General features: G+C 44.6%; 2 protein-coding genes across 9 annotated transcripts in view; one reads left to right on the forward strand and one right to left on the reverse strand.

The window, feature by feature from the left end:
- Positions 1-5,785, forward strand: part of TMEM45B (transmembrane protein 45B) — an 82,978-nt gene extending 77,193 nt beyond the window's left edge. For all 3 annotated transcript variants that reach the window (XM_042957520.1, XM_015537717.2, XM_042957521.1), the window contains exons 2-6: positions 597-793; positions 2,771-2,977; positions 3,750-3,934; positions 4,490-4,635; positions 5,677-5,785. In XM_042957520.1, coding sequence (XP_042813454.1) covers positions 597-793; positions 2,771-2,977; positions 3,750-3,934; positions 4,490-4,635; positions 5,677-5,785 — 844 coding nt within the window. The remainder of the gene's footprint in view (positions 1-596; positions 794-2,770; positions 2,978-3,749; positions 3,935-4,489; positions 4,636-5,676) is intronic.
- The window catches only part of NFRKB (nuclear factor related to kappaB binding protein), a 47,872-nt gene continuing 22,911 nt past the window's right edge, over positions 976-25,936 (reverse strand). For 2 of the 6 annotated variants that reach the window (XM_042957519.1, XM_042957517.1), the window contains exons 14-27: positions 25,620-25,699; positions 25,254-25,300; positions 22,616-22,676; positions 22,023-22,197; positions 20,142-20,248; positions 19,654-19,777; positions 19,362-19,441; positions 19,006-19,226; positions 18,625-18,895; positions 17,795-18,004; positions 14,425-15,192; positions 11,509-11,615; positions 10,556-10,691; positions 6,327-10,440 (exon numbers count right to left, since the gene is read on the reverse strand). In XM_042957519.1, the coding sequence (XP_042813453.1) occupies positions 10,315-10,440; positions 10,556-10,691; positions 11,509-11,615; positions 14,425-15,192; positions 17,795-18,004; positions 18,625-18,895; positions 19,006-19,226; positions 19,362-19,441; positions 19,654-19,777; positions 20,142-20,248; positions 22,023-22,197; positions 22,616-22,676; positions 25,254-25,300; positions 25,620-25,699 (2,513 nt within the window). In that variant the 3' untranslated portion in view covers positions 6,327-10,314. Of the gene's footprint in view, positions 5,961-6,326; positions 10,441-10,555; positions 10,692-11,508; positions 11,616-14,424; positions 15,193-17,794; positions 18,005-18,624; positions 18,896-19,005; positions 19,227-19,361; positions 19,442-19,653; positions 19,778-20,141; positions 20,249-22,022; positions 22,198-22,615; positions 22,677-25,253; positions 25,301-25,619; positions 25,700-25,936 lie in introns of those variants that run through there. The other 4 variants (XR_006208038.1, XR_006208037.1, XR_006208036.1 and 1 more) reach the window with 4 other exon arrangements.

Below are 25,936 nucleotides of genomic sequence, written 5' to 3' on the forward strand. Positions count from 1 at the left end.
GCGCTTAACCAACTGAGCCACCCAGGTGCCCCTCAAATCTCTAAATCTTCAAATTATTTTCAAATTAGGTGGAAAATGATATTATACCTTCATTTGTCATCTGGAATTACAGTATTTATCAATTTGTATCATTTTGTGAATTGCATATTCATGTCTTTTGCCCATTTTCTTATTTGCAAAAGACTAACACAATAGCCATTTACCATAACTATTACAAATGTCTTCCTGATTTAATGTTTTTGATATGCAAAAAATACTTACATGGATGAATTTTCTTTAATTCTCTCCACATTTAGGTAAGCTTTTGCACCCTGCGATCAGTAAATATTTGCCTACCCTCCTCCCCATCCCCAGCCCCCTTTTATTTTACCCATGTTTTTAAAAAAGCCTTTGAGCCAGGAGTATTCTCTTGGGCACTCACTCAGCAGACAGGACTTTGATGACATAACATGAAGGCTTATTTTATGAGAATGAGTGGATCCTTCTTAACATGGCTTATGATCTGGAATCCTCAATCACACACTGTGTTTCCTGCCAAAATATACATTTATGTTTTCTTCATTCAGTCACCTAACAGCTGTCCCCTATTTTCTTAGGTGTCCAAGAACACTGATGGCAAACTTTAAGGGCCATGCTCTCCCAGGGAGTTTTTTCTTGATAGTTGGACTGTGGTGGTCAGTGAAGTATCCACTGATATACTTCCACCAAAAGGGGAAAAGCAGCCAACTGACTCATTACCATCAGCGCCTTGAGATCATTGAAGCCGCAATCCGAACTTTGTTTTCAGTCATTGGTAAGAAGGGGCTTATCTGGTCCAGGGGTCTCCCCATCACATGCAGAACTTGAACCCATTTTCTGGTCCCTGTGAAATGGATGTTTCCACCAGCAGATAATAAACAGGGATATTCAGTCGGCCAGTAAATATTTTATAGTATCTGTTGTGCACTGAGCTTTGTAATGTTAACAGTTAATAGCACCTTACATCGTAGTGCACCATGAAACACTGCCAAATAAACTACATTCTTTGCCCTAGAAGGACACAGGTATAAGATGTAGGAACAGAAGATACACTTTATGAAAAAGGTAAAACACAAATAAAAAAATAGAACAAATTAGAGTGAGCTCATGTACATGAGTTATAAGAAAGTACTAAATGGAGTTTAGTTTTAGAAAAAAACCATCTTTTTTCCAGTTGTCCACTAGAATCTCAAGAGTAGTTACCACCCACTTCCTTGGCATATCCTCCAACCCCAAATCTCAAGCAATTACAAAGACGGGAACTTGATGTTGGACGGCTAATAAGAGAGGCAGTGGAAGAGACCCCCAAAAAAAGCCAACAGAGGGCTGTCTGAAAGGGATTTTCCCTTACTGTGTCCCATTCCAACAAAATTTCACGTCCTTCCACCGTGACTGGTCATCCATTCCACTCCACTAATGGCCACATGAAAAAGGGCCAGCCGTGCCAATAGTAGAAAGTGTTCTTCCTCAGGATCCGCTCTGAGTAACGTGAGTAATGAGGGATCTTATTCTGCACTTGCATTTTGCCACGAATCACTTTGGCTGTCTCTCAGAAGGAACGGAAGCAACACCAGCAGCTTCTCTTGGAGGGAGCAAAGGTGCTTAGCTTGGTTTGCCTGGTCTAGCTGAATTTTCCCATTCACCATCCAGGCATCTCATCTTTCTGGAGTTGAGAAGTGACAGGAACTATATGGCTTAAATGCTAAGGACAGCATCAACTTTGCCTAGAAAATAGAGCCAGAAAAATATTTGGCCTCTTTGCTGGGTGAAAATTAATAGTCACTCAACGTCTCCTGAGCTCCTACCATGTGCAGGAACTCACTGCTCCAGGTTTTAAGGCTACAAGGGGGAACCAAACAGTCCCTGCTGCCACAGGACTTCCATTCTAGTGTCAGTGGACCTCCCTTCTCCCAGCTTGTTTACACCAATTCCTTGCTCCTTCATGCATAAATTCAGGAAGGGGCTGGGTTTAAAACAAAACAAAGTTTGGAGAACAGGGTTCAGAATGTCGCCGTGGAGGATTATTCGAGGCCCCAAGAACGTTATGGGCACCAGGAATAAAGGCCAATCTTTTGCTTTCCTAAACAAAAGACAGAGAAGGGACAAGAACTGAGAGCTACCCCATCTCAAAGGCTTACGTCTCCTGACACCGCAGTGAAGGGGCCCTCACCTGCTTCTCCCAGTGTTTAGGGCACAGAGACTGAAAGCTAGGGGAAGGTGCTCACTCTGTGCTCAGGAAAACCATGCACTTGAAGTCAGCCCTCACAGACACACCTGGCAGCTGCTTCTCCCCCTTAGGCGTGCACAGGTACCTTTATCACCAGCGTGTCTCTGCTCAGATTCCATTATTTGCCACCTACTTGTTCCTTTCCGCGACTTCTTTCATTGCTCACTGAGCCCCGAGATGAACGTACCAGCCACATTCCCACATAAGTGATGATGCCTTGCCTTCATCTCAGCCACTGGACAAATATCCTGGGGACCTGTGTGGCTGTTTCTATTGCTTCCTTGCTCTGCACCCCCACCCCAAAGAAACAACAAAGGCAAGAGGTCTACACAGGCTCCTCAGCAAATGCCTTCTTTTATACTCAAGTAGCTGCATCTGAGAGAGCAAAGTAGGCTTTCACCCGCATCCCGCATCTCGCATCTCGCATCTCGCATCTCGACTTCATTCATGACTTGGGGGCATTTGTTTCCCATCTGCCCCGGAGCTACACTTCCCTCCTTAATTTCCACTCTCACTTCCCTGCAGGGATCCTGGCAGAGCAGTTTGTTCCAGATGGGCCCTACTTCCACCTGTACCATGAAAACCAGTGGGTGAAGTTGATGAACTGGCAGCACAGCACCATGTATCTGTTCTTTGCAGTCTCGGGAATCGTGGACATGCTCACCTATCTCATCGCCCACGTTCCCCTGGGGGTGGACAGATTGGTTATGGCTATGGCAGTATTCACTGAAGGTAACTTAGGGGTAAGGATGGAAAAAAATAACAAAGTAAGAGACAGACAAATTGCATTTGTAACAGACCAGAATATAAAGACCAGAAGTACTGCAAAGATAATAACCTTCCCCAGAAAATCCAAATCTCTGAATTTCAAAAACCTGCATGGGACTTGGCCTCTCCCTGCTCCCTCCCCCATCACACTCATGTACCTGAGTGCACATGCACACTGAAACACACAAGAACTCTCCAAAACGTGGATGGATGCTACCCATGCCAGAGAACTCCCTCTGTCCGGCGGAGGAGACACTGCACTCCACCCCCCACCCAGGAGTGTTCTTGCCTGGACTCCATTGCAAACCTCAGGAGACCCACCCAGCAGCTAGGACAGATCTCCCAATATAACTCATATTAACCAGAGTAATGAGAAGGCACTTTGTAATCCAACAACCTCACTTCTGAACCCCAGGAAGAGACGAAGAAAGGTTGAATCAGGGCAAAACTGAATTTCAAGTACACATACACACACGATTTGTCACGAATCAGCAACGTGTTTCACCTACACATCCTGTATTGAAGCTACCACGGATTAAGAGATTTTAAGACACATCCTTTGCAACTTATATCCACTTCATACACAAAATAAATCTAATCTGCGTCTGTTGCCCCACGTCACATAAACTGACTTTGTAACTGCTGAAAAATCTCGCTTTGAGACAGGTGTAAGAGGGCATTCTAGCAATGGAGTAGAAACCAGCAAATCTCTGATGGCTGAAATGGCTTTGTGCAGGTTTTCTCTTCTACTACCATGTCCATAACCGACCACCCTTGGACCAGCACATCCACTCACTCCTGCTGTGTGCACTGTTTGGAGGGACTTTCAGCATCTTCTTAGAGGTGATCCTCCGGGACAACATTGTGCTGCAACTTTTCCGAACCACTCTTGTTATTCTTCAGGGCACCTGGTTCTGGCAGGTAATTTTTCAAAACAGTGCGCTTCACATTGTGTGGATTCAGGGAGCCCCACTGAGTTTGTCAAGAGAAGTCATGTAGGGGCAGCACTGACATGCCATGTGAATGGGTTGAGATGGCCACTGGTCTCCCCATGTCCGCCCCATGATTTAATTTTACCCATTAATATCTTGCTCACGGATTGACAAGCAGAATCCACGGAGCATAAAGAGCATATTAAGAAATTCCCCATCTGCCCTCCCCAGTGGAGGTGCTGACCCCATTCACAGGGCTCCACATGCAGTACTTTCAGGGGTCATTTCTATAGTTTGTTACAAGCTCCACTTGCTAAACTGCTGACTTGCAATGTGGGCCCTGATATTTCGTTTTAATAAGCCCATACTAAAACCAGAATTGACTCAGGTCATTTCTCCTGTGCAAAAAGGCCTTTTCTATGCTAATGGAGGTATGAGAAATAGGAGGTAATGGGAATGCATGGAAACTTGGGTAGCACGGGAAGGACGTAAGCTTGTGCCTCTCAGAACCAACTAAGGCCGACTTCTCTGTACTACCCACCAGATTGGGTTTGTGCTGTTCCCACCGTTTGGAGCACCCGAATGGGACCAGAAAGATGAAGCAAACATCATGTTCATCACCATGTGTTTCTGCTGGCACTACATGGCTGCCCTCTGCATTGTGGCCATCAACTACTCTCTCGTTTACTGGTAAGTCCAAAGGAAGACAACTTTTGTCTAGCTTTTTTCTCCTAACCCCTTGTCCCCAAAATCTACTGCACTGCATTTTTATTTCCAGTGGCCCACATTTCATAACTAACCAATGCTAACTTCCACCACTTCATGAGTGCCAAATACTTGCCAAGTTCTGTGCAAGGTAGTCTACACCTGCAAATGGGCGAGATATTGAAAGGCTGAAGGGCTGTCTGGTCGTAGTAACCTCACAGACTCAGGTTTCAAAGGCAGTTCTGACAGACTGGAAGGCTATCGGGTGAAAGGAAAACCTCTGAATTAGGCATTGGTACTGGACTGCAGACCCTTGTTCCTGGATCTGCCCCACCTCCTCCCCAGAGATGTGACAATCAGACACGATGCCATGACAGCAAGTACCCTTTTGAGGGCTGTTCAGAGGTTACTGGGATAGCTGATCATTCCTGTGCACTCACTCTCCCAGGCACTGTGGGAAGCACAAGTCTATTACGCCACTGCATCCTCATTATTTTATGAGGTATACACGGTAACATTTTACAGATGGGGAAACCAAGGCTTGAAAGACTGAGTAACTTGATCGAGGTCACCCTATGAGTCAATGGCAGACCGTCCTGAACTGCAGAGCAAGCGACTTTTAGGATATGCTATTATTAGTTCTATCATTGTAGCTGCCCCTCTAGTTTCTGATTTACCTACCCAAAGCAGATATACATCACATACACAGTTCCACGCAGACCAAACTGAAGAGAAGGTCACAGTTTCCTTTAGTTCTACTGCCTGGTCGGTGAAACATACACTGGGAGGCAGGAGACCTAGGTTTAGACTGTTATGACATTAACTATTAAATATTATTAATCATGAGTCCCTTTATCTACCAGTGAACACTGCCTAAGAAGTGAGATATGCAGACAACCACAGCATCTGGTGGACTTACAAAGAAAATGCGCTAAGAACCAGTAGATAACTTTAACATCCTTGGTTGAGAGAATAAGGGAATTCGGGGGGCTAATTTCATGGTTTCTTATTGTTGCTCTATTATAGCCATTTGACTCGGTTAAAGAGGTGCGGAGGAGAAATCATTGGGATTCAGAAGCTGAAGTCAGATCACACTTACCAGACGGCCCTCCTGACTGGCTCAGATGAAGAGTGAGGAGGCTACCCGTGATCAGTGCGGGGTGGACACGTCCCTTTGAGCACAAACAGCTAGAGTGTGCAAAGGTGTAGCTTGTCTCCTCCATTTCAATGCTTCCTTTGGTCTGCTCTTACGGTTCTATGTATTTGCACTTTCTCATTTAATTGGCTAAAGTTTGTGCTGCTGTGGTATCCTTCATAAAGAAAAATGACACAAGCCTTTATTTTTGTCTCAGTATGAAGAGAAATAAAAGACTCTGAAAGTTTGAGAACAGTAAGTGGCCACAGGATGAGTCTGGGATAGGAATCCAGCAGAACATCCTGCTTTTGATAACTTCTCTCTTTTTCAAATTTCAAGAAAACAGGTACTTTCTTATCAGAAAGTAAATACATGAGACTGACTTTATTTTAAAGATACAATTCTACCACATACTTCTTAAAGTAAAATAGTTCACAAACTTTGGTACTTTAAATGTTACTAAACATTTCCTAATTTACCATTAATATTCCAGAGTACTGTAATATCACTGATAAGTCACGACGTTGGGCCAAAGGTGTTTTTTTGTTTTGTTTTGTTTTGTTTTTTTAATCAGAAAGCTAGTCAGTGGCCCAGCTGAGAGCTGGAACGCAAATGTTCTGGCTCCTCAAAAGAACTCTAATAAGAAGACACTAACAGGAAGTCTGTATAATGAGGTAGAAAAATGGCAGGTTGCCGAAGACCTTGAATTTCAATACAGCTGAAAGCAAAGGGTAAGAATTGTGCAAAAGATGTGACTCTTGAACTAGTAATATAAAGTCCTGACAGTCTAATCTTGGTTCTGGATCTGGTTTTTTCTTTTTTTTAAAAAACCTCCTTCAACAAATATTTATTAAACATCTACTTTGCGCCAGCACTGAAATGGTTGAAAGGATTAAGGAGATCCCTGTCCAGCAAGGAATTCAGTCTAATGGCGAAGATATGAAAGCGTTTACATACAGGGTGACTGGTGCCCTAAGGGGTAAGTACAACTACAAGGGAGGGGAGAAGATGGGGAGTTTGCCCTGTAGAAAAAAAAAAAAAAAAAAGCACGTTCCAGGCACAGAGAATAGGATGCACAAAGGCGACAAAATCACAAAGGAACATGGAGAGTTGGTAAAGTTCTACAAACGGATAAAAGTGGCCTAGGCCAACTCTGAAAGGTCTTCTAGACCAAGTACCATTGGTTTGCACAACACTTTCCACACTCTGAAATGCACTGTATCCCACCTGATTCACACAACCATCTATAATGGAAGCCACGTTAGGTTCTTCAGAGAAGTTGATTAGCCAAAGGTCACACAGCTACCAAGTTGGGAAGCCAGCCTTCAGGACTCAAAAGCCGGCTTCCTTCCTGCTACTTCCCACAAATGCGGTAGAGATCTTTTACACAAAGCACCGGGTGCTCTCTGGAAGAAATGCTGTACTTAAGTGAAAGCTGACCTCCCACGGCTAGCCAGCCTTTCAATGCTGAAGTCACACGTCAGAGGTTAAGAATGAGCTACTTGAAAATACAGTTATGAGAAGAGAACCTGTGGTCCCCTTTCAGGGTCTACTTTCATTGGCCTGCTAACTAGGAAACCAAACTTTCATTCAACAAGTACTGAAGGATCTATTATGAGCAATTAATTTAGTATATGTGCTGCCGAAGCGAGCACTATGAGCAATTAATTTAAAACATATTCTTTCTTTAGAGACTGGAGCTGGGTATAAGGAACCTATTCCCAGTTTTACTTTCATAGTAAAGATCTCCATTTTAGGTTTGAAGGGTGGGGGAAGTGCACCACACTCTAAGGAAATGTAGTATTTTCTCCAGAGCAAGCAGTTGAGGTGTGAAGACCAGATATACAATATTGAAACTTACTGTAAAATCCCTTTCACAGCAGCAGTTTGGGGTACCTTCATGGAATTGGTCAACCCTGGAGAAAAACATTCTTAGATGGGTTTACAATACAAACCCATCACAAACAACGCTATTCACCGAATCTGGTCTTAGACATGTGGTCTGACCACTTTTACCAACCTCTGAACCTCAGCGTCAGAGGCTCAGTGGCTGCCATGAGTTCTTCTGGACTTACTCCCCCCCAAAACAGCCACCATCGCTACCACATCTCTACAAGACCCCTGAGGTCTGTATGCACAGAACCACATTGCACAGCATGCAAATGCTGGTGACGTCACTTCAACAACTCCAGCTGGGGCTTGCCATTCCTCAGTACTCCACTGACAGGCTGGGCAGTACCAAATCGTACTTACAAGGGAGTCAGTCCTACACTAACATCCTGAAACATCCCTGTTCCCCAAGCATGCAGACAAATGTCTGCAGGCACTCAGAGACAGTCACAGCCAGGTGACTTCAGTAAAGAAAAGTCAGTGAAGGGCTGGGGCTGAATGCCAGGGCTATCTTCATGTAATCATTTGTTAAGTAAATTCGGAAGGGGTTTGTTTTAACCAACAATAAATACCTGAGACAGGATCCCTCAAATTTCTACCGTTTTCTCATTCAGACAGTCACGTGGACTCTTCATGTGAAATGTGCCTCTAGGAAGCAATGATGTGCAAATATCAAAGTACTGGAGAACACAGACGTGCTCTCCTCCACTCAGCTAAAAGGCCATTTTTCTCCTTCACAGCAGTCCCTACCTCTCCCCGCTTCCCAGTGGGACATCTGTGCCGGCCCCCCACTACTAGCAAAAGCTCAAGTCACCTCTCCGCCAATTCGCCTCAGCTCTCTGTACCTTGGGCTTACCACCCTAGCTCCAACTGTCCCCACAGCTCAGCATGACATACAGCCATCCTCCCCTAGGAAGGCAAAAGAAAGGATACTTAAAATCAGAAGACTGGATTTATGTCTTTTTCTCTTTAACCTCAACTCAGACTCACCACTTCTCCCAGGGATGAGAAGTTAGAAGACGGTTGATGATGTCTATTTACAGAACTGCTTTAAAAATCAAATGCAATGTCTCAAAAGCCACAAGCCACCCTGACCTTCTCTGCAATCTTCCTGATCACTCAGCTTCCACCTTGCAACCCCTCTAAACTACACCATTGGGACCTTCTGCCCCTCAACTCCACTTCCTCACCAGACCCCATAAAAGATCATCACTGAACTTCCAGATTAAAGACACATCTTTAATAATCTGGAAACGAGAGAGAGAGGCCCTGACACTGCAGAACAGCCTTGCCATCCAAACCCTGCTCCCATACAAAAGAGGCATATACTGTTAACAACCAGTGCTTTACTTACTTACTACATTTAAAAATACTGTTCTGAGCTCTGCCACAGCTTGACGGAGGCTGAGAAATGAGAGGCAGCCAGGATTAAAGGACTTGTAAACCCTGACCGACCTCTCCTGTGACTGTGCTGCCTCGTCCGCCCAGTGGGCACACCCACTCACTCTCTCCTCTTGCCGCCTCTACTCTGGAGCAGAAGCCTGCAAAGTTTTACTTAACGGGCCTGAGGACATAAGAGACATTTTAGGCCTGAGGAGCATCTGGACTCTGGCAACTACTCAGTTCTGCCTCCTGACTGCAAGCAGCCAAGGATAATACATAAGCAAATGGCCATGGGCTGTGTTCCAATAAGTCTTTATTTACAAAAACGGGTAGCCAACCCCAGGGCTGTGGTTTGCAGACTCTTGCCCTGGAGCAAAGCAAAACATGTAACCTCTGAACTGCAATAAAGTCTATGCCGCAAGAACAGCATGTCTGCTGGCACTTGCCTATCCTGTCCACAGGCTCTGAACTTCTGTGTGAACAGGCCTGACAAGGAGGACAAAGTCAGCAGATGAAGATACGGACCACAGTCAAGATCCTGATACCTCATCTTTATGAGGTAGTGCCAAACTAATCCCATTTCAGGGAACCCACGCTATCTCACTTATCTCACTCCCTTGGTTTCTTACCCAGCTGACAGCCTCCCCATTGCCATGCAGCTCTCAAGTCAGCCACCAACTCACTGAGAATCCTGCTATTCTCCCATTCTGGTCAAGAGAATAATCAGTTCGGGGCAGTGGGGAGTGGGGGCTTTATAAAGCCCAGGTTTCCACTGGATAAAGACATACAACAGGTTCTTTAAAAAAATAAGTTACGTAAAAATTTCTGGACATAAAATTCCTATCCAGACCACTAGTCACAGAGAAGACCAGAAGCTAAAAAAAAATACAATCCACATCAAGAACGAGGCTTACTGATGGTCTGCACGATCTGCAGCTGTAAGCCTTCCCCCGGTGTCTGGCTCTCAGGAGAGAACCATGGCTCGTGTGGCACAACTATGACTTCATCCCCAAACAGAGGAGCTTCTCCTGGATCGGAGCGGAACAGCCCTTGGAGCCTGGAGGGGACTTTTCTCAGCATGCTCCACTGTGGAGTGTGGTGGCAGAATCCACGCCACTGTTGCCATCATCCCACTGCTGGCCTTCCCTTCAACAGACAAGCTGAGAAGGACGACACAACCTCCCTGCTCCCCTCCTTTAAGCCAGAAGGGCAGCCTGGGTGTGTGCTTTCAAGGACGTCATCTTTCTCTCTCTGAATCACTGCTGTTCAGGTGCCTGTTTAGGAGATGGAGCTGTGGTCACAACAACAGTGGAGACTGCTTTGGAGGAACCAGAAGCTGTTCCCTGTTGAAGATGGGATGCAGGGACAGTCTGGATGCGCACCTGTTTGCAAAGAGAGACGGTCTGGTCAACAGGCTGCAAACGAGCTCCTCAGCTGAGCGCAAACAGCAAGAGAAAAAGAGGCCTGGTAGAGCCCACCGTTTGCCTGGAACCTTACCTGTGTGGCCTGGCCTTGCTGCTGAAGCTGCTGCAACTGCTGGGCAGTGAGGAAACTAACGGGCTTGTTGCCGGCAATGAGCTTAGTCCCCGCTGGCATGGTGGTCAGGATGATATTGCGGCCCAACCCGCCGAGGCTGTGAATGGAAAGCACCAGTGAAGCATAATGACAGGCAGGGTGCTCTCTCTGGCCCAGAATGAGGCCGCATGTTTAAGGAAAACAGGAAGGTCAGCAGCACAGTGAAAATTCCTGCATTCTAGACTGAAATGGAAACCAGCTGGTGAGACCACCTTTCTCCTAGCTTCTATGCTTCCCATGAAAAAAGAGCAAGCCCAAAGGCCCCCAGGGCTCTGGATACAATGACCCCAACATCCATACCTCGATCAGCAGAAATAATGGACAGAACCCCAGGAAGGTGTGTGTTTCAGACAAGAAACTCTCCCCCAAAACAGCCACCTTCCAACCATCAGACTGATTTCATCATGCCCCTTATCCTGGTTTAAGTCAAGACCAAAGGAAGGCCAGCTTCCCAAGTAAGACCTCCTGCTCAGAACACCACAGCACAGGGCTCAAATGTGAAAGCGAGGCCTTCCCCAACACCCACACTGGAAACTGCCATCTGAGCCATGTCACCAGCCCTCCCCATTACAGAATGTTCCGTCATCCCCTTCCTTGCTTTTCCTCCACAGTACACACCACCACCCCATAGGGTATTTTACTCTATAATTTCTCTCCTCACCCTACAAGGTAAGCTTGAAGATAGCACAGCTTTTTGTCTATTTTAATCGCTTCTCTGTGTCCCTGGCACCTGATACTAGGTGTTCAATAAATACTGTTGGTGAGCACAACAAAGGAGAAATACTCAAGAAGAGCCCCAGAAAAACTAGCTGCCTCTCCACTGTGTGGCAAGGAGCCACCTGGAAGCCCCACCCGCCCATCACTACAGCACTTACTTGGCTCCAAGGTTGCCTTTGATGATGGGGGCCGTGACCACACTTTTGCCCTTCATAGGCTGGCTAATAACAGAGAGAGGAACTGTGATCCGCGTAGGCAGCTTCCCCTAAAGAGAAAATGAAATCAGGTTTACAGGCTAGATAAGGAAACCCCCAAGTGTCACGTACAGGGCCATAGAACTGAGGAGTGAGCACTCAGATACTCTCTTTTCCTGTACACTGCAGGGTCCCGATATTTCTGAGGTGTGGGCCCAGGCTGCTCTCATAAAACTGCCAATAGGCTGTGGTTAAGAGCTCACATACTGTATTTAGGTAGTCTCTGATCTGTGTAGCAGCTCCTCGTTCACACTACCTACAAGAGCAACAACCATATAAAACTGCTGCCAGCAGGATAAATAGGTGCACTAAATCACTAAGGAAAGCGTGTGTTCACTTGAGCACAGTAAGAGTCTGAGCTCCTTCGAGGCCAGGCACCTCATCATCCATGTGCCTCCCGGTACCTGGCACACAGTACTGAAGGAAGTGTGATGAAGGACACAGGCACTCAGGAGTTAACAGAGTGCATAACTACTGCTTCACTGGGGCGCAGGCTCACTGGTAGGGAGCAGACAGCAGGGCATGCTAGATTAGCAACAGGTCACATTTTCCAGGTGCTTTCCGTCTCTCCCAGAGATAAGAGGTTAGTTAAGGGACATTAATAATAAACTCAACCAAGTGAAAAGTCCAACCCCAAAGCCAATAAGGTCTAAAAGGAACAAAACAGAAGGTGACCACGCCTAGTCTTTGGGATTTCAGGATGGCAAAGATGAGCTCACTGCATCACCTGTTTTTAGGCCACCTGCTTTTTAACCCCTGGTTGGTAATAAAATTTACATACAGTAAAATCTTTTGTGAATCTGATTTTAAAAACGGATTCAAGAGAAGTAGTTGCTAGGATACTAAGAAAAAGCATCGACATTTCCCTTGAGCAAGCTATTGCTAAAGAAGCCGGGCCCTCAGGTGCAAAACTGTGTCACAGCTCCCCATACCAATCTCCACAGTTTACTCACAATTTGTAGTGCATCAGAAAGCACTGAAAGATGCCAACAGAAAACAGAATACCTTGAGATGGTGCCTCCAGGTGGATTTCCTGGTGGTTTTCTTAAGAATGCCTCAGTTGTGTCAAAAGTTTCAGACCACCACAACACCAACTGGAATCACCCCTTGGTGAACTAGCCTAACTAGCTGACTAGATGGAGAAAAGAATCACTGCTCACTACTTCCCACCCCCTCACATGCTTTTCAGGTTCAGGTGCCCCTGGCTACTACCTTTCTGTGTGAGGAGTCAAGAGCAAAGTGGACCAAGTAAGCACTGTTTCCTTGCTTCCTTAATTTTTGTGATATGAGAACCTAAATAAATACTTCCTTTTAAGCCGCACTGTATTTCAGAGTTTGTTGACTGGTTGGTTTTACTAATGTTCTTCCTCCACCGCTCTGGCTTTTATCCAAATTGCTGAGGTTTTATTATACAGCCTGCTTAGGAAACGTAAAACTGTGTTTTATGCTGTCCGTATTCACCCCACTGTACAGAACAGGGCTCCTTATCCAGAAACTAAAGAGTAGAAATACACATGCACCCAGAAACACACCTATGTTGATATGGGAATTTGCTTTATGATAAATGTAGTATTTCAAGTTAGCAGGTAAGGAATAAACCAGTCAATGATGTTGGAACAAAGTAAGAAATACAAAATGAGATATCTACGACATGCCATTCACAAAATATATTTCAAATGGATTATCGGTGACACCTTTTCTAAAACCCTGAAAATGTTGTGAAAATGAAGGCTGGTATCTTTATAACCCTGGAGTAAGAATGGCACAAGATGCAAAACCTAAGAGCCATAGCAGAAAATGTTGATAGATCTAATCAGATAAAATACCTGTAGAGCAGGCTCCACATGCAAGGTTAAAAAATAACAGGCTGGAAGAAAACATTTTCTATAGGTGACAAGAATTAACATCCAGAAGATATACAGAACCACCCAAACATGAAAAGCTGAATACCCCAGAAGAAAAGTGGCAAAGATTTATTCTGCACTGAGAGCACATGCCCATCTCCATATGAATGGATGCCCAACTCCACTAAAGATCAGGAAAACGAAACAGAAAAAGAACTCTTTTCACCAGTAAGATGGGTACTTAAGTTAAAAAAACAAAAAAGAAAGAAAAAAACAAGATATCCAGCATTTGTTAGGATATGGGGGAAACAGGAGAGCTGCTGATGGAAGTGGAAGGTGGTAGGGCCTTTTTGGTTGCACAACTAGAGTTATCACAACCTTCAGTATGTATACCTGAGCCATTCTACCTCCGCTCCAGAAATACTTTCATGTGTTTCTTCATGGCACCACTGCTCTTAAACAGTAAAAAAGTATTCTTTAACAGATGAAAGGGTAAAGCACATGCCTTCTGTGGATTATCAGGTATCATTAAAAAGAATGCCATCAATATCCGTGTAGGATCTAGAACAATCCCCAAAACATATTTTTAAATAAATAAGGCAATCCACAGGACAGTATACAGATGAAGCTCTCTCACAGGAATTTTTGTTTAAACTGAATGTGTACACACTGTACGAAAATGCTCGGGAAAAGGACCAGAAGGATAAATGCCAAAATACTAGTAATTAGTCCTCATGAAGGAAGAAGTAGAGAGCGGTGAAAGAAATTTTATTTTTTACTCTATGTACTTCTGTACTATTTTAATCACTTATGTACACACTACTTCAGAAATTTGTTTCAAAATCAAACAAAAGAGCCTAGTAGGAAATAAGCCTGTGTGGGTCAAATGAAGTGACAGAGACAGGGTCTACTTTCCATTCCTCAAAAGACAAGTTCCCCAAGCAGAAGGGCTATTCTTCCCCACTATGTTACTCACAGCCTGGGACGTGGAAACAACTGTGGTGCTGACAGGGACCTGCCGCACAGCAGAGGCTCCTGCCCCGATGCTGATGGGGGTGCTTGCAGCCCCAGAGGCCACGGCCACAGTCTTGGACACGGCAGCATTCATACTGGGCAAGGACACCGCCGAAGTATGGACAGTTCCAGACCCACTGGCCACTGAGGACCCTTGCTTGGCATGGGTCGCAACTGTGATGGTCTGGCCTGCTTTGGGGGGCATCACGCCCAGGCCCTGCACGATGCGGATCGTGGCAGCTGGTTTTGCTTCTGAAGAAGCCACTGTGTTTTTCCCCTTCTGGTCTGCCACACTCACACCAAGTGCCGGCATCAAGCGAAAAGCTGAACTGGAGGCTTCTGTTGGCTTGAGGTCAGGAGTCACTTTAACCACGGTGGTACCTGTTGGAGTGGACGAAGGGGCACTGGCCGAACTGGCCTTGGCAGGGCTATCCGTCGCGTGGACTGGATTTGAAGTGACGTGTAAGGTGGCAGAAATGCCTTTGCCCGCAGTGCCGCTTCCCGTCCCAAAGAGGTCCTGGGTCAGTTTCACTGTGGTAACCTGGGACTTGGCCAACGTGGCCATCATGTCCGGAGTGATTCGCAGAACCGTCTGGCCTTTGGCATCTGTGGTGATGGAAGAGGGTGGCAGACGCAATACGTCCTTACCCTGGATACGGAAGTTAGTGGCTGTGAGTGGAATGCTGCTGCCTGCCTGGGGCTTCACACCAAGCTGCCCAGTGATTGCCACCTGGATAGGGAAGAGACAGCACTGACAAGGGGATTCCCAGCGCTCAAATGGTTATGAGTATGATCACACAAACCTCCATTTCGTGGGTACGTGTCTTTCACGTTTTTCTAATCTTTTGTTTTGAAAACTGGTAAACATTCACAAAAGTAGAAAACAGTGTAACAAATCCATGTACTACCACCCAGCTTCAAAGTTATCACTTTGCCAATCTTGTTTTATCTATCCTTCCCCACTTTTGGGGGTGGGGGGGTGGGGAGGTGCTGGACAGAGGAGTTGGAATATTTTAAAGTAGGCCAATATATAGCATTTTGCCGATCAATACTTCTTTACATATTTCCAACACAGAAAAGAACTTTTTAAATTAAAAAAATAATAGTAATCACCTACACATTGGACCAGATGGACTTAACAGAGATCATGGAATATTCCATCCAAAAACAGAAGAATACACATCTTTTTTTAAGTGCACGTGAAACATTTTCCAAGACAGATCACACGTCAGGCCACACTCACACAAAAAAGTCCCACACTCACACAAAAAAGTCCCACCTATTATTACCCAATAATGACCTACAAGTATTATCTAATAATATACATTTGTATATCCCCAACTGTTTCAAAAATGTCTTTTATTTATAGTTGTGCCGATCTTCAATTTTGAGAGGAGTATGGCACAGTGATCAAGCATGGGCTTTGGAGCTGCACCAATGCCTGTGGAAGGCCATGTGTAACACATGTACTCTTCTAGCCTCAGGGACTGCCTGCTGCATGAGCAATTTCCTCCTCTCTACTGACTGCTGCCATCAGAATGCAAATGTGCTTTAACATTTCCCAACGTACACAGAAGCAGATCCTCATTTACTCCACATTCCCACCAGCCCCCATTCTCTGCTCTCTTTGAAAGTGCAATTGCTTAAAAACTGCGTCCATTCCCTGTCTCTACTTCCTCATCTTACATTCTCTTTTGAATCCATTCCCAAACCACCACCAATCCGCTGGGCCCAGTCAAGTGCACTCATTACCCATAACCAATGAGTGATCAATTTTTAGCTTCATGTCATTCACACCTTCGTATACCCGATATAGGTGCTGACTTCAACACTTTTCTCTCAGTCTGTATTCCAGTATCTGCACCCCAGTGTTTTCTTCTATCTCAGTAAATGATATCACAATCTACCCAATCACTCAAGCCCAAAGCTGTGGGGCACACTCAACTCCCTTCTTTCAACAGACCCCATAATCTGCCCACTGGAGAAGAATCACACTGGCTCTACCGTCAACCCCATATCCGGAATCCCACTGCCTCTCCTACCTCCAAAGACAATGCACACAAGCCAGCACCAGTTGAGGATCTGGACCTGCTGCGACCACCTCCACCCTGGTTTCCCTGCTTCTGCTCCTGTCCCTTGAATTCCGTCCTACGCGGCAGCCAAGGGGTTCTGTAAATGTACACTAGATCAAGTCGCTCTGGCTCACAATCTTTCAATGGCTCCCCATCACATTTAAGAGAAAATCAAAGTCCAACATGACTTAACCACAGCTAACCTCTCAAGCAGCCCCCCCTTCTAACACTTTGACACTTGCCCACTAAGCTACACGCTTGATGGCTTTCCTGTTGTTCTTCAAGCATATTACTAACTCGTGGCCCTTTCATTTACTACTCCTATGCCTAGAATGCTTTGTCCCCAGATAATCAAAATACAGCACACTAATATCATTCTTCCCCTCAGACCTTCATAGATCACCTTAGCTCAAATGGCACCCCTGTCACTCTGTAGTCCTACCCCTGGCTACTGATGTTCATAGCTCTTCTATACCTGTCCCTGAAGTGGTTTTTGTCCCCTAGCCCCAGGAGAAGATAAGCCCACAAAGCAGGGATTCAGTCTATGTCATACACCACCACATCCACAACACTCTGGACAGAGCCTGGCACAAAACAGCACTCAGTAAGTATTTAATGAAAAAAATGACAATACTTTACCATTATATGGTTCTGTTTCTTCATCTATAAAACGAGAATAACAAAAGCACCTACCCCATGGCGTTATGAGGATTAAATTATTTAATATCTATAAAATATTCAGCACAGTACAGGCACATGATAAGCACACCTATCATTGCTATTTTACCTAAAAATTCTGTGTCGTTGTTTTTACAGATTTTATTTTTAAGTAATCTCTGTACCCAATGTGGGGCTCAAACTCACATGCCTGAGATCAAGCCGCCCACTGCCTAACCATTCTTTGAAGTTCAATTATCATCTGTGCATGTTCATAGCCAGGAAAATAGAAATGTATCCTACTATTATTAAAGGTAAACAGAAAGGCCAACAAAGTGTATAATGTCACACCACAAGATATTCGCTAAGTAAATTCGTGGGAAGTCTACTCCAAATCAAGAAGCTCAACTACTACATGCTGAATTTTTTGGAAAGAAACAGGGGAAATCTTCAGCATCTATGAAGCCTGTACTGCCGTTGGTGGGAACTCACCACTGAAATACCCATGAACTAAAGATCAAAGGCTACAAATCATTAAGATCTCGGACTATCCTCTGCTTTGGGAAAAAGGATTTGGATCCACCCAGAGAGATTTCCACTGACCTGCTTGATAATGTTCTGTCCTGTGACATTCTGAATGACAGCAGCTGTGGAAGCACTTGGAGCGGAGCTCCCGGGAGAACTGGTGGCTGGCTTGCTCACGGGGCTGGCTGTGGCAGGGAGACTTGTCATCGTGAGCCCTGTCCCAGGTCCAGGCCGCTGCACAGTGGCCGCCGCAGTCTGAGCTTTGACTGGCACGGTGGCCATTACTGTCTGGTTCAAGCGTGAGGTAGAGAGCTCAATTAGATACTGAGACACAGCCTGGCACAGCGAGCCACTTCTGGCATGTGCCACTGCCCAGGAAGTGCTCCCCCGAGACTACTTCTGCTCTATCGGTGCTTAAGGCTCACTATACTCTAAAATGCACATTGTAAAGTTCTTGTATCTGTGTGGAGCACCTTAATTTTCAGAAAGCTTTCACATTTAACATCCTGTTGTATTCCTACATACGGAGAACAAATATTATACCCTTTTATAGCAAAGGAAACTGAGGCAGGAAGTAAGACTCTTCTCTAAAATTACCCAACTATTAGCGGTATGGCTAAGATGAGAGGCACAATGGAAAGGGCCTGAGATTTAGAGTCACATTCCACCTCCATCCACCAGGATTCTGATGTTACAATCCTGGGTAAATCACTAAACTTCTCAAAAGTTCTGATTCCCAACATGTAAAATACAATGACTTAAAAACGCTTAGCCAGCTTTGAACAACAAATGAGTCGCTGTGTTAAACAGCAGCAGCAGCAATAATCTAACGCTCCTTGGTCCTTACCCACTCTGCCAACTGGACCCATCAGACCACCTTGAGGTCCAGCTCTGCCATCCCCGTTTACCTGTGGCACAACTTTGGACTGAGTAGCAGTGGCTGGAACGCGCATCTGTGGTCCTGCTGGCATCTGTGGCAGTGTCTGAGTCGGCCCTGCTGACTGCTGAGTAGCAGTAGGAAGGCCAGGCTGGGCCACCACCCGCACCTGGGGCAGTCCAGCCGAGCCAGAGTGGCTCACCACACGGGCGGCTGCCTGAGAATTTGGTGGAGTCTGGCTGGAAGCCGGGGAGAGCATTGTTCCTAGCTGTGGCATTGTGGGTGAAGACACCAGAAGAACACTACGAGAAAATGGGGGCAAGGGGGATGATTAAAAAATAAAGCAAGTTAAGCCATACACACAAAAGATCTCTGGAGGGAGAAAGCTGGAGAAAACAGTGAAAGAGCTTACCCTGAGCTAGATTTCGCTGGCTCTGAGACAGAAGTAGGGCCACTTTTGTTCACCGAGGACACAGGAGGAGGGGAGATCGGAGTGGCAGGCAGAGCCGGAGTGGTGGGGGTCACAGGTGTGACTGGAGTGGGAGGCATGCTGGAGTCACTGAGACTCATCTGGCTCTGCTCAGAAGGGCCACTGCTGAGGACTTTCAATGAACTCTCCTTGCTACCGGACTTCTACAAGCAGAAGGCAGATAGTTTAGCCAAAGTCACCAAAGGATGGCATGGTTCCTGATGCAGGGAATTCAGGGAAGGCCTGGCTGCCACCATCCCTGACACCGCTAAGGCAGCTGCTCTCAGGAGGTCACTTACCACCTTGGATGGAGGCTTGGGTTTTTGCTGAAGGGCTTTTCTGGCTTTAGCTGCAGCTGCTTGTGCTTGGTGAATCCGCTCTGCAAACAAAGGTGGTTAAGTTTCAGCAACAGTTTAACCTCAGCACAGTAAGGAGCGTGGTTTCATTAAGAGCCAAGGCCTCACTGGTGGCCTCGCCAACGGGCTAAGTCTTGACTCTATATTCCTATCCTGCCTGAACGTCATCACAAAGCAGAATGGAATTGGGGCAATAACTCAGAAGCATCCCTCATCTAGTCAGAGCCTCACACACCAAATTCCTCCTCGCTCCGGTCCCGATGGAGGTAGATCCACAGCTTTCGCCCAATGTCGTATTTCACACACGGGTCTTTTTCATAATGCAGCCGATCCAGGGCTCCACTCACTACTGTGTTCACCTGAGAAGCAGAACAAAGTGGAAAAGGGACCAGTCAGACTCAGACACCAGGGAAAAACCACCGGGTGTGAGTCGCAGATCCTATCTCAGTCTGGTGGCAATACTACCAATGGCAAGATTCCTGGGAGACTGCGCTGTCCCCTGAAGGAGACAGTGACCTAAGAAGCTGCAGTAGAAGCAGAAGTAAAGGGTAGAGGGAAATCTGTGCTCCACAGACTGCAAGGGTCATAGGTCATCACTGTTCACATTTCTCAGGATCTCCTCCTTTCCTCTTTTTCATTCAGTTTTAAGAAATCATTATGTTGTATATTGTAGGTTTTCTTAAATCCATTTTGGAACAAAACATTGTCTCTTTTCCATCCTACCTGAGTGCTGGTGACATCTGGTGCCAGAAACTGGGAGTCCTTGAGCAGCTCACAAATCTCGGCCCTGGTACCTTCCCCATTAGGCAGCCGGGCCGCAGCATCTCGAACTGAGGACATCAGAAAATGGAAAGTCGAAGAGTCAAGCAGGGCTGCCACTGAGGAGCATTGTCCCTCTACCTGCTCTTGTATGGAGAAGCTCACTGAGGTGTCTCTGCCTTAGTCAGACTCAGCACTAGGTGGACACTGCCCTCTGGAGACAGTTTCCTACACTTCAGACACCCTGAGCCAAAACTGAGGCCTGTGAACTCGGGTGAGGAAAAAAGTTATATATCTGACTAAAATTTAGCATTTCCTTCAATTATGAGCAACAGTAACAAACTTTATATTGGCGGTAGTGTGATACTGCGACAGAAATCAGGTATTTTCGTATCACACACGTCACAGCTACTGTAGACAACTCACGATACCATTTCCACTCATCGCTATTCGGAAATTATAGGAGCTAAGTGACCTGCTACTAAAGGCTGTCATTTAATAACATAAAAAACACATATATTTCTGCACCATAAATTTAAGATTTTGATAAATATTTTAACAGGGCTGGTTTCTTTTAGAACTCTTAAGTATTTTATTCATTTAAAGACAAAATCCTGGGGGCACCTGAGTGGCTCAGTCGGTTGAACGTCCAACTTCAGCTCTGGTCATGATCTCACAGCTCATGAGTTCAAGCCCTGCATGAGGCTTTGTGTTGACAGCTCAGGGCCTGGAGCCTGCTTCAGATTCTGTGTCTCCCTCTCTCTCTGCCCCTTCCCCACCTGCACTCACTCTCTCAAAAATAAACAAACAAACAAACAAAAAAAAGACAAAATCCTGGGGTACCTAGCTGGCTCAGTCAGTAGAACATGCAACTGTTGATCTTGGGGTTGTGAGTTTGAGTCCCATGTTGGGTATATAGATTAAAAATAAAATCTTTAAAAAAAAATAAAAAATATAAATAAATAACAATAAATAAGGACAAAATCCTGAGACAGAGTCTGCAGGATTCACCAGACTGCCAAAGAGCTTCATGGCACAAAAAAAGGTTAAACGTCTTATCTTTAAAAGAATCCGTCTAGGGGTGCCTGGGTGGCTCAGTCAGTTGAGCATCCGACTTCGGCTCAGGTCATGATCTCGTGGTCTGTGAGTTAGAGCCCCGCATCAGGCTCTGTGCTGACAGCTCAGAGCCTGAAGCCGTTTCAGATTTTGTGTCTCCCTCTCTCTCTACCCCTCCCCCGCTCATGCTCTGTCTCTCTCTCTCTCTCTCTGTCAAAAATAAACAAACATAAAAAAAAATTTTTTAAAGAATCCGTCTAGGGGCACCTGGGTGGCTCAGTCGGTTAAGTGTCTGACTCTTGATCTTGCTTCAGATCATGATCTCACGGTTAGTGAGATCAAGCCCCGAGTCGGACTCTAAGCTGACAATGCGGAGCCTGCTTAGGATTCTCTCTCCCTCTCTCTGCCCCTTCCCCACGCATGTGCTCTCTCAAAGAATTAATAAACTTAATATATATATATATATATATATATATATATATATGGAAAAATAAATCTCCTCTGCTAAATATCCATTCAAAAACAATAAAAAATAAAATGAAAGAATCAGCCTGGAGGTAGCAAATTCCACATTTACGCTAGTTGGCTGGTCTGTAAAAATTCCTGAATGAAAGTAAACGTGAGCCCAAGACATCAGGGAAGAAACTGATTCCTGGCATTAATCTCTGGGGGTAGAATCCCCCTTCATGTCCCAAACTCCAAGGCCTCATAAAACTACATTTGACCCTCAAAGCCCTTCCAGGGATTGGGAGAGACAGCTGATGACAGAAAGAAATAGATGGCACATACCAAGAGACAGGATGGTAACGTAGGCAGGACGGTCAGAGCGCAGCAGGGAGTGCTCCCGAGCCTTGTTGAGCGAGGTCTCCTTGTCAAAAACACCTTTCACAGGCCCCACTACAGACTCAAAGCCATGCATGCGAAAGGTGAATGCCTTATGAGGCTGGCTGTATCTGTAACGCTCCTAACAAGAGAAAAGGAACAAGGCACCTAAGTCAGAATTAGTGGGGTTCTTTCTAACACTCTCAAACAGTAGGAGATCAACCTGGAGAGACTAACGGGAACAGGCTATTCCACTAGGAATACTGAGCCAACCAGAGTGGAATTAGGTGGTCTCCAAAGCCACAGTCATTACCAAAGGGACTGAGAGATAAATGTAAATTTATTTTGCTATCTGGAAGAAAAACCCATCAAAACATTTCTTACTCCCTTTCCTCACACCATTTCCACCCCCCAGCAAACAATCTCAACCAACAGAATGTCTAAGGTTAAGGGTATGAATTCCCTCTAAGAATTTGGACTCCAAGAAGATCGGGCTCAGAGCTTTCTCAGCATGGCCACACAGAGGCAGAGATTTTCACTGGGTTCTAGGTATTTCTTACCTGTTCCTGAAAAACTCGTTTCTCCTCCCCCGTGCTGGGCCGCACCACATAGTCAGTTCTTCTGGAACATAAAGAATTTTGTATCCATCACCCCTTCTCCAGCACCCAGAACCATTCCTTTGCACCATGAAAAAAATGTCCCTTCATTAGTACTCTGTTCCCACAAAGGTCAAAAGTTGACTTTCCAGATCCTACCAAGTAACTCCTGTATTTCCAAAAATTACTTGAGTTTTAGAAATCCAGAAAAGTACTAGGTAGTGAGACTGACGTTTTTACCTGTTTTCAGTACTGTTGCTAAGCCCCATGTAATGACAACAAAAAAATTCAGCCTTAGAGGAACAAAAGACTTCAAATTTGTAATATGACATGGTGGTTTTTCTGCTTCCAAGAGACAGTGAGTTCTATACCCCTGTTACATAAACAGTTCTGTCACATTCAGGCTGGCCCTCCATGCTGGCATTCAGGAATCTAAAGAACCAAACCACAGCATCAAAGCAATATAATACTTAGAAATAAATTCAACCAAGGAGGTGAAAGATGTGTACACTAAAAAATGTAAGACTCTGATTAAAGAAACTGAAGAAAACACAAATAAATGAAAAGATAGTCTATGTTCACGGACTGGAAATATAATGTTAAAATGTCCATACAACCCAAAATCACCTATAGATTCAACGTAATCAAAATACCAATGCCATTTTTCACAGAAACAGAAAAAAAATCCTAAAATTTATATGCAACCACAAAGAACCTCGAATAGTCAATGCAATCCTGAGAAAGAACAACAAAGTGGGAAGCATCACATATGAAGACTTCAAGCTTTATTACAAAGTTATAATAGTCAAAATAGTACACTGTTGGCATAAAAACAGACACATAAGCCAATGGAACAGAATCAAAAGACCAGAAATAAACCATTTTGTGTATGGTCAAACCACTGGCTCCATATTTGACAATGGAGCCAAGAACACTCAATGGGGAAAAGACAGTCTCTTCAATAAATAGTATTGGGAAAACTGGATATCCACATGGGAAAGAATGAATTTGGACCCCATCTTATACCACTCACAAAAATCAACTCAAAATGGATTAAAGACTTAACTATAACACCTGAAATTGTACAACTCCTAGATGAAAACATACGAAAGAGGTTCTTGGACACTGATCTTGGCAATACTTTTCTGGACATGACATCAAAATCATAAGCAACAAAAGCAAAAATCAACAAGTGATACTACATCACATAAAATCTTCTGCACAGCAAAGAAAACAAAATGAAAAAGCAAATGGGAGGAAATATTTGCAAATCTACATGTATCAAAACCACAATGAGAGATCAACTCACACATGTTAGAATAGTTATTACCAAAAAGATAAAAAAACAACAAATGTTAGCAAGAATATAGAGAAAAGAGAACTGCTGTGTACTGCTGGTAGGAATGTTAAACTGCTTCAGCTGCTACAGAAAGCATATGGAGATTCCTTAAAAAATTAGAACTATCATATGATCCAACAACCCCACTTCTGGGTGCACTTCCAAAGGAAATGAAATCTTGAAAAGATATGTGCACCCTTATTTACAGCATTATGTACAAGAGCCACAACACAGAAACAACCGAACTGCCTACCAGCCAATGAACATATATATTCCTTAAGACACCATATGATTCAACCATAAAAAAGGAAATCTTGCCGTTTGCAACAATATGGATGGCCCTTGAAGGCATTATGCTAAGTGAAATAAGTCAGTCAGAGAAGACAAATACTGTACAATCTCACATATGTGGAATCTAAAAAAAGCCGCACTGACAAAAATAGAGAGTAGAATGGTAGTTATCAAGGGCTGGAGGATGGGGGAAATGAGTAGAGGCAAGTCAAAGGGTACAAACTTCCAGTTAGAAAACGAGTAAGTTCTGGGGATCGAATGCACAGCATGATGACTACAGTTACCAATACTGGTTCACATACTAAGAAGAGAGATCTTACATGTTCTCACCACAAAAAAAAAGAATGGATAATTATGTGAGATAATAAATGCAACTATTATGGTAATCATTTCATAACATATGCATGCATCAAATCAATTATGTTGTACATCTCAAACTTAAACAATATTATATGTCAACTGTATCTCAATGAGGCTGGGGGTAACAAAAGGGACCACACCAGATTGGAAACAGTCACATGACATGATGTAATATAAAGAGCTCAGGATTAGAGGTCAAGAGGCTTAAATTCTAGTCCTGTCACTAACCTTCAGGAAGTCACTTAAACTCATGACTCAATTTCTTCATAGGTAAAATGAGAAAGACAGATTAGATGAATCCTTCTCAAATGGGAACTGAAGGAGAATTTGGGGAAAAGAGTAAGCCCTCCTACAAGATAGATTACATCCACCTCGAAGACTCCACTATGCAGTCCTCCCCCAATTCAGAATCCTCTGCTCAGAAAGCCACTCTTACTGATGGGAATGTGCTGCCCTTCTCAGGTATGTTAAGGCAGGTAATAATCAGTGGACTCCTAGGATCTTTAAAGTCCACTATGGCTCTAACATGCTAAGAAATGTCAGCAAAACCACGGCAGTACCTTAAACTATAATTTCATGGAAAACCACCCACCATTAAAGTATTATACTCACACCCGAGGAACAGGTGTTGTGGCATCTGAGCTGTCTTCATTTTCTTGCTGGAGAAAAGGAAAACATGAACAGGTAAATGGACTAAAGAATTCTGGCTAATTTAAGGGCTCTGGAAACCCAGTAAGAAAGATCTGGTATTCCTTTTTTAATTTTTTATTTATTTTGAGAGACAGTGAGAACACATGCGTGCACTAGTAGGGAAGGGGTAGAGAGAGGGAGAGAGAATATCCCAAGCAGGCTCCTGCTTGAGATGGGGCTTGCTCCCACAAACTGTGAGATCATGACCTGAGCTGAAATCAATAGCCAGTTGCTTAAATGACTGAGCCACCAAGGCGCCCCAGATCTGGTATTTCTTTAATACCTTACCTTACAGAAAGCCTGGTCTTTGGTTTCTAGCCATAGTTGAAAGAGTGCAGCTAATTCCTTTTCATTATCTTGGGACTGGCCTATCAGAAAAACAAAAAGGCAAAATAATAATAAAACAATCTAAAGTGTTACTCAGAATCCCACTTTTTCCTATGCCAGAGAGAAAACCCATCAGGACCTGTGCACATACTATCGCCTGGACCACCACTTCCGGATGTTTCCTAAGTAAATCACTCATTCCCTAGGGATTTGCTGAGTAACCACTGTGTGCCAGGCACTGCATGGGCTAGGGTTATTCCATGAACTCAGTCTCTGTT

The sequence above is a fragment of the Panthera tigris genome, chromosome D1, assembly GCF_018350195.1.
Source record: "Panthera tigris isolate Pti1 chromosome D1, P.tigris_Pti1_mat1.1, whole genome shotgun sequence".
In the NCBI taxonomy this organism is placed as follows: Eukaryota; Metazoa; Chordata; class Mammalia; order Carnivora; family Felidae; genus Panthera; species Panthera tigris.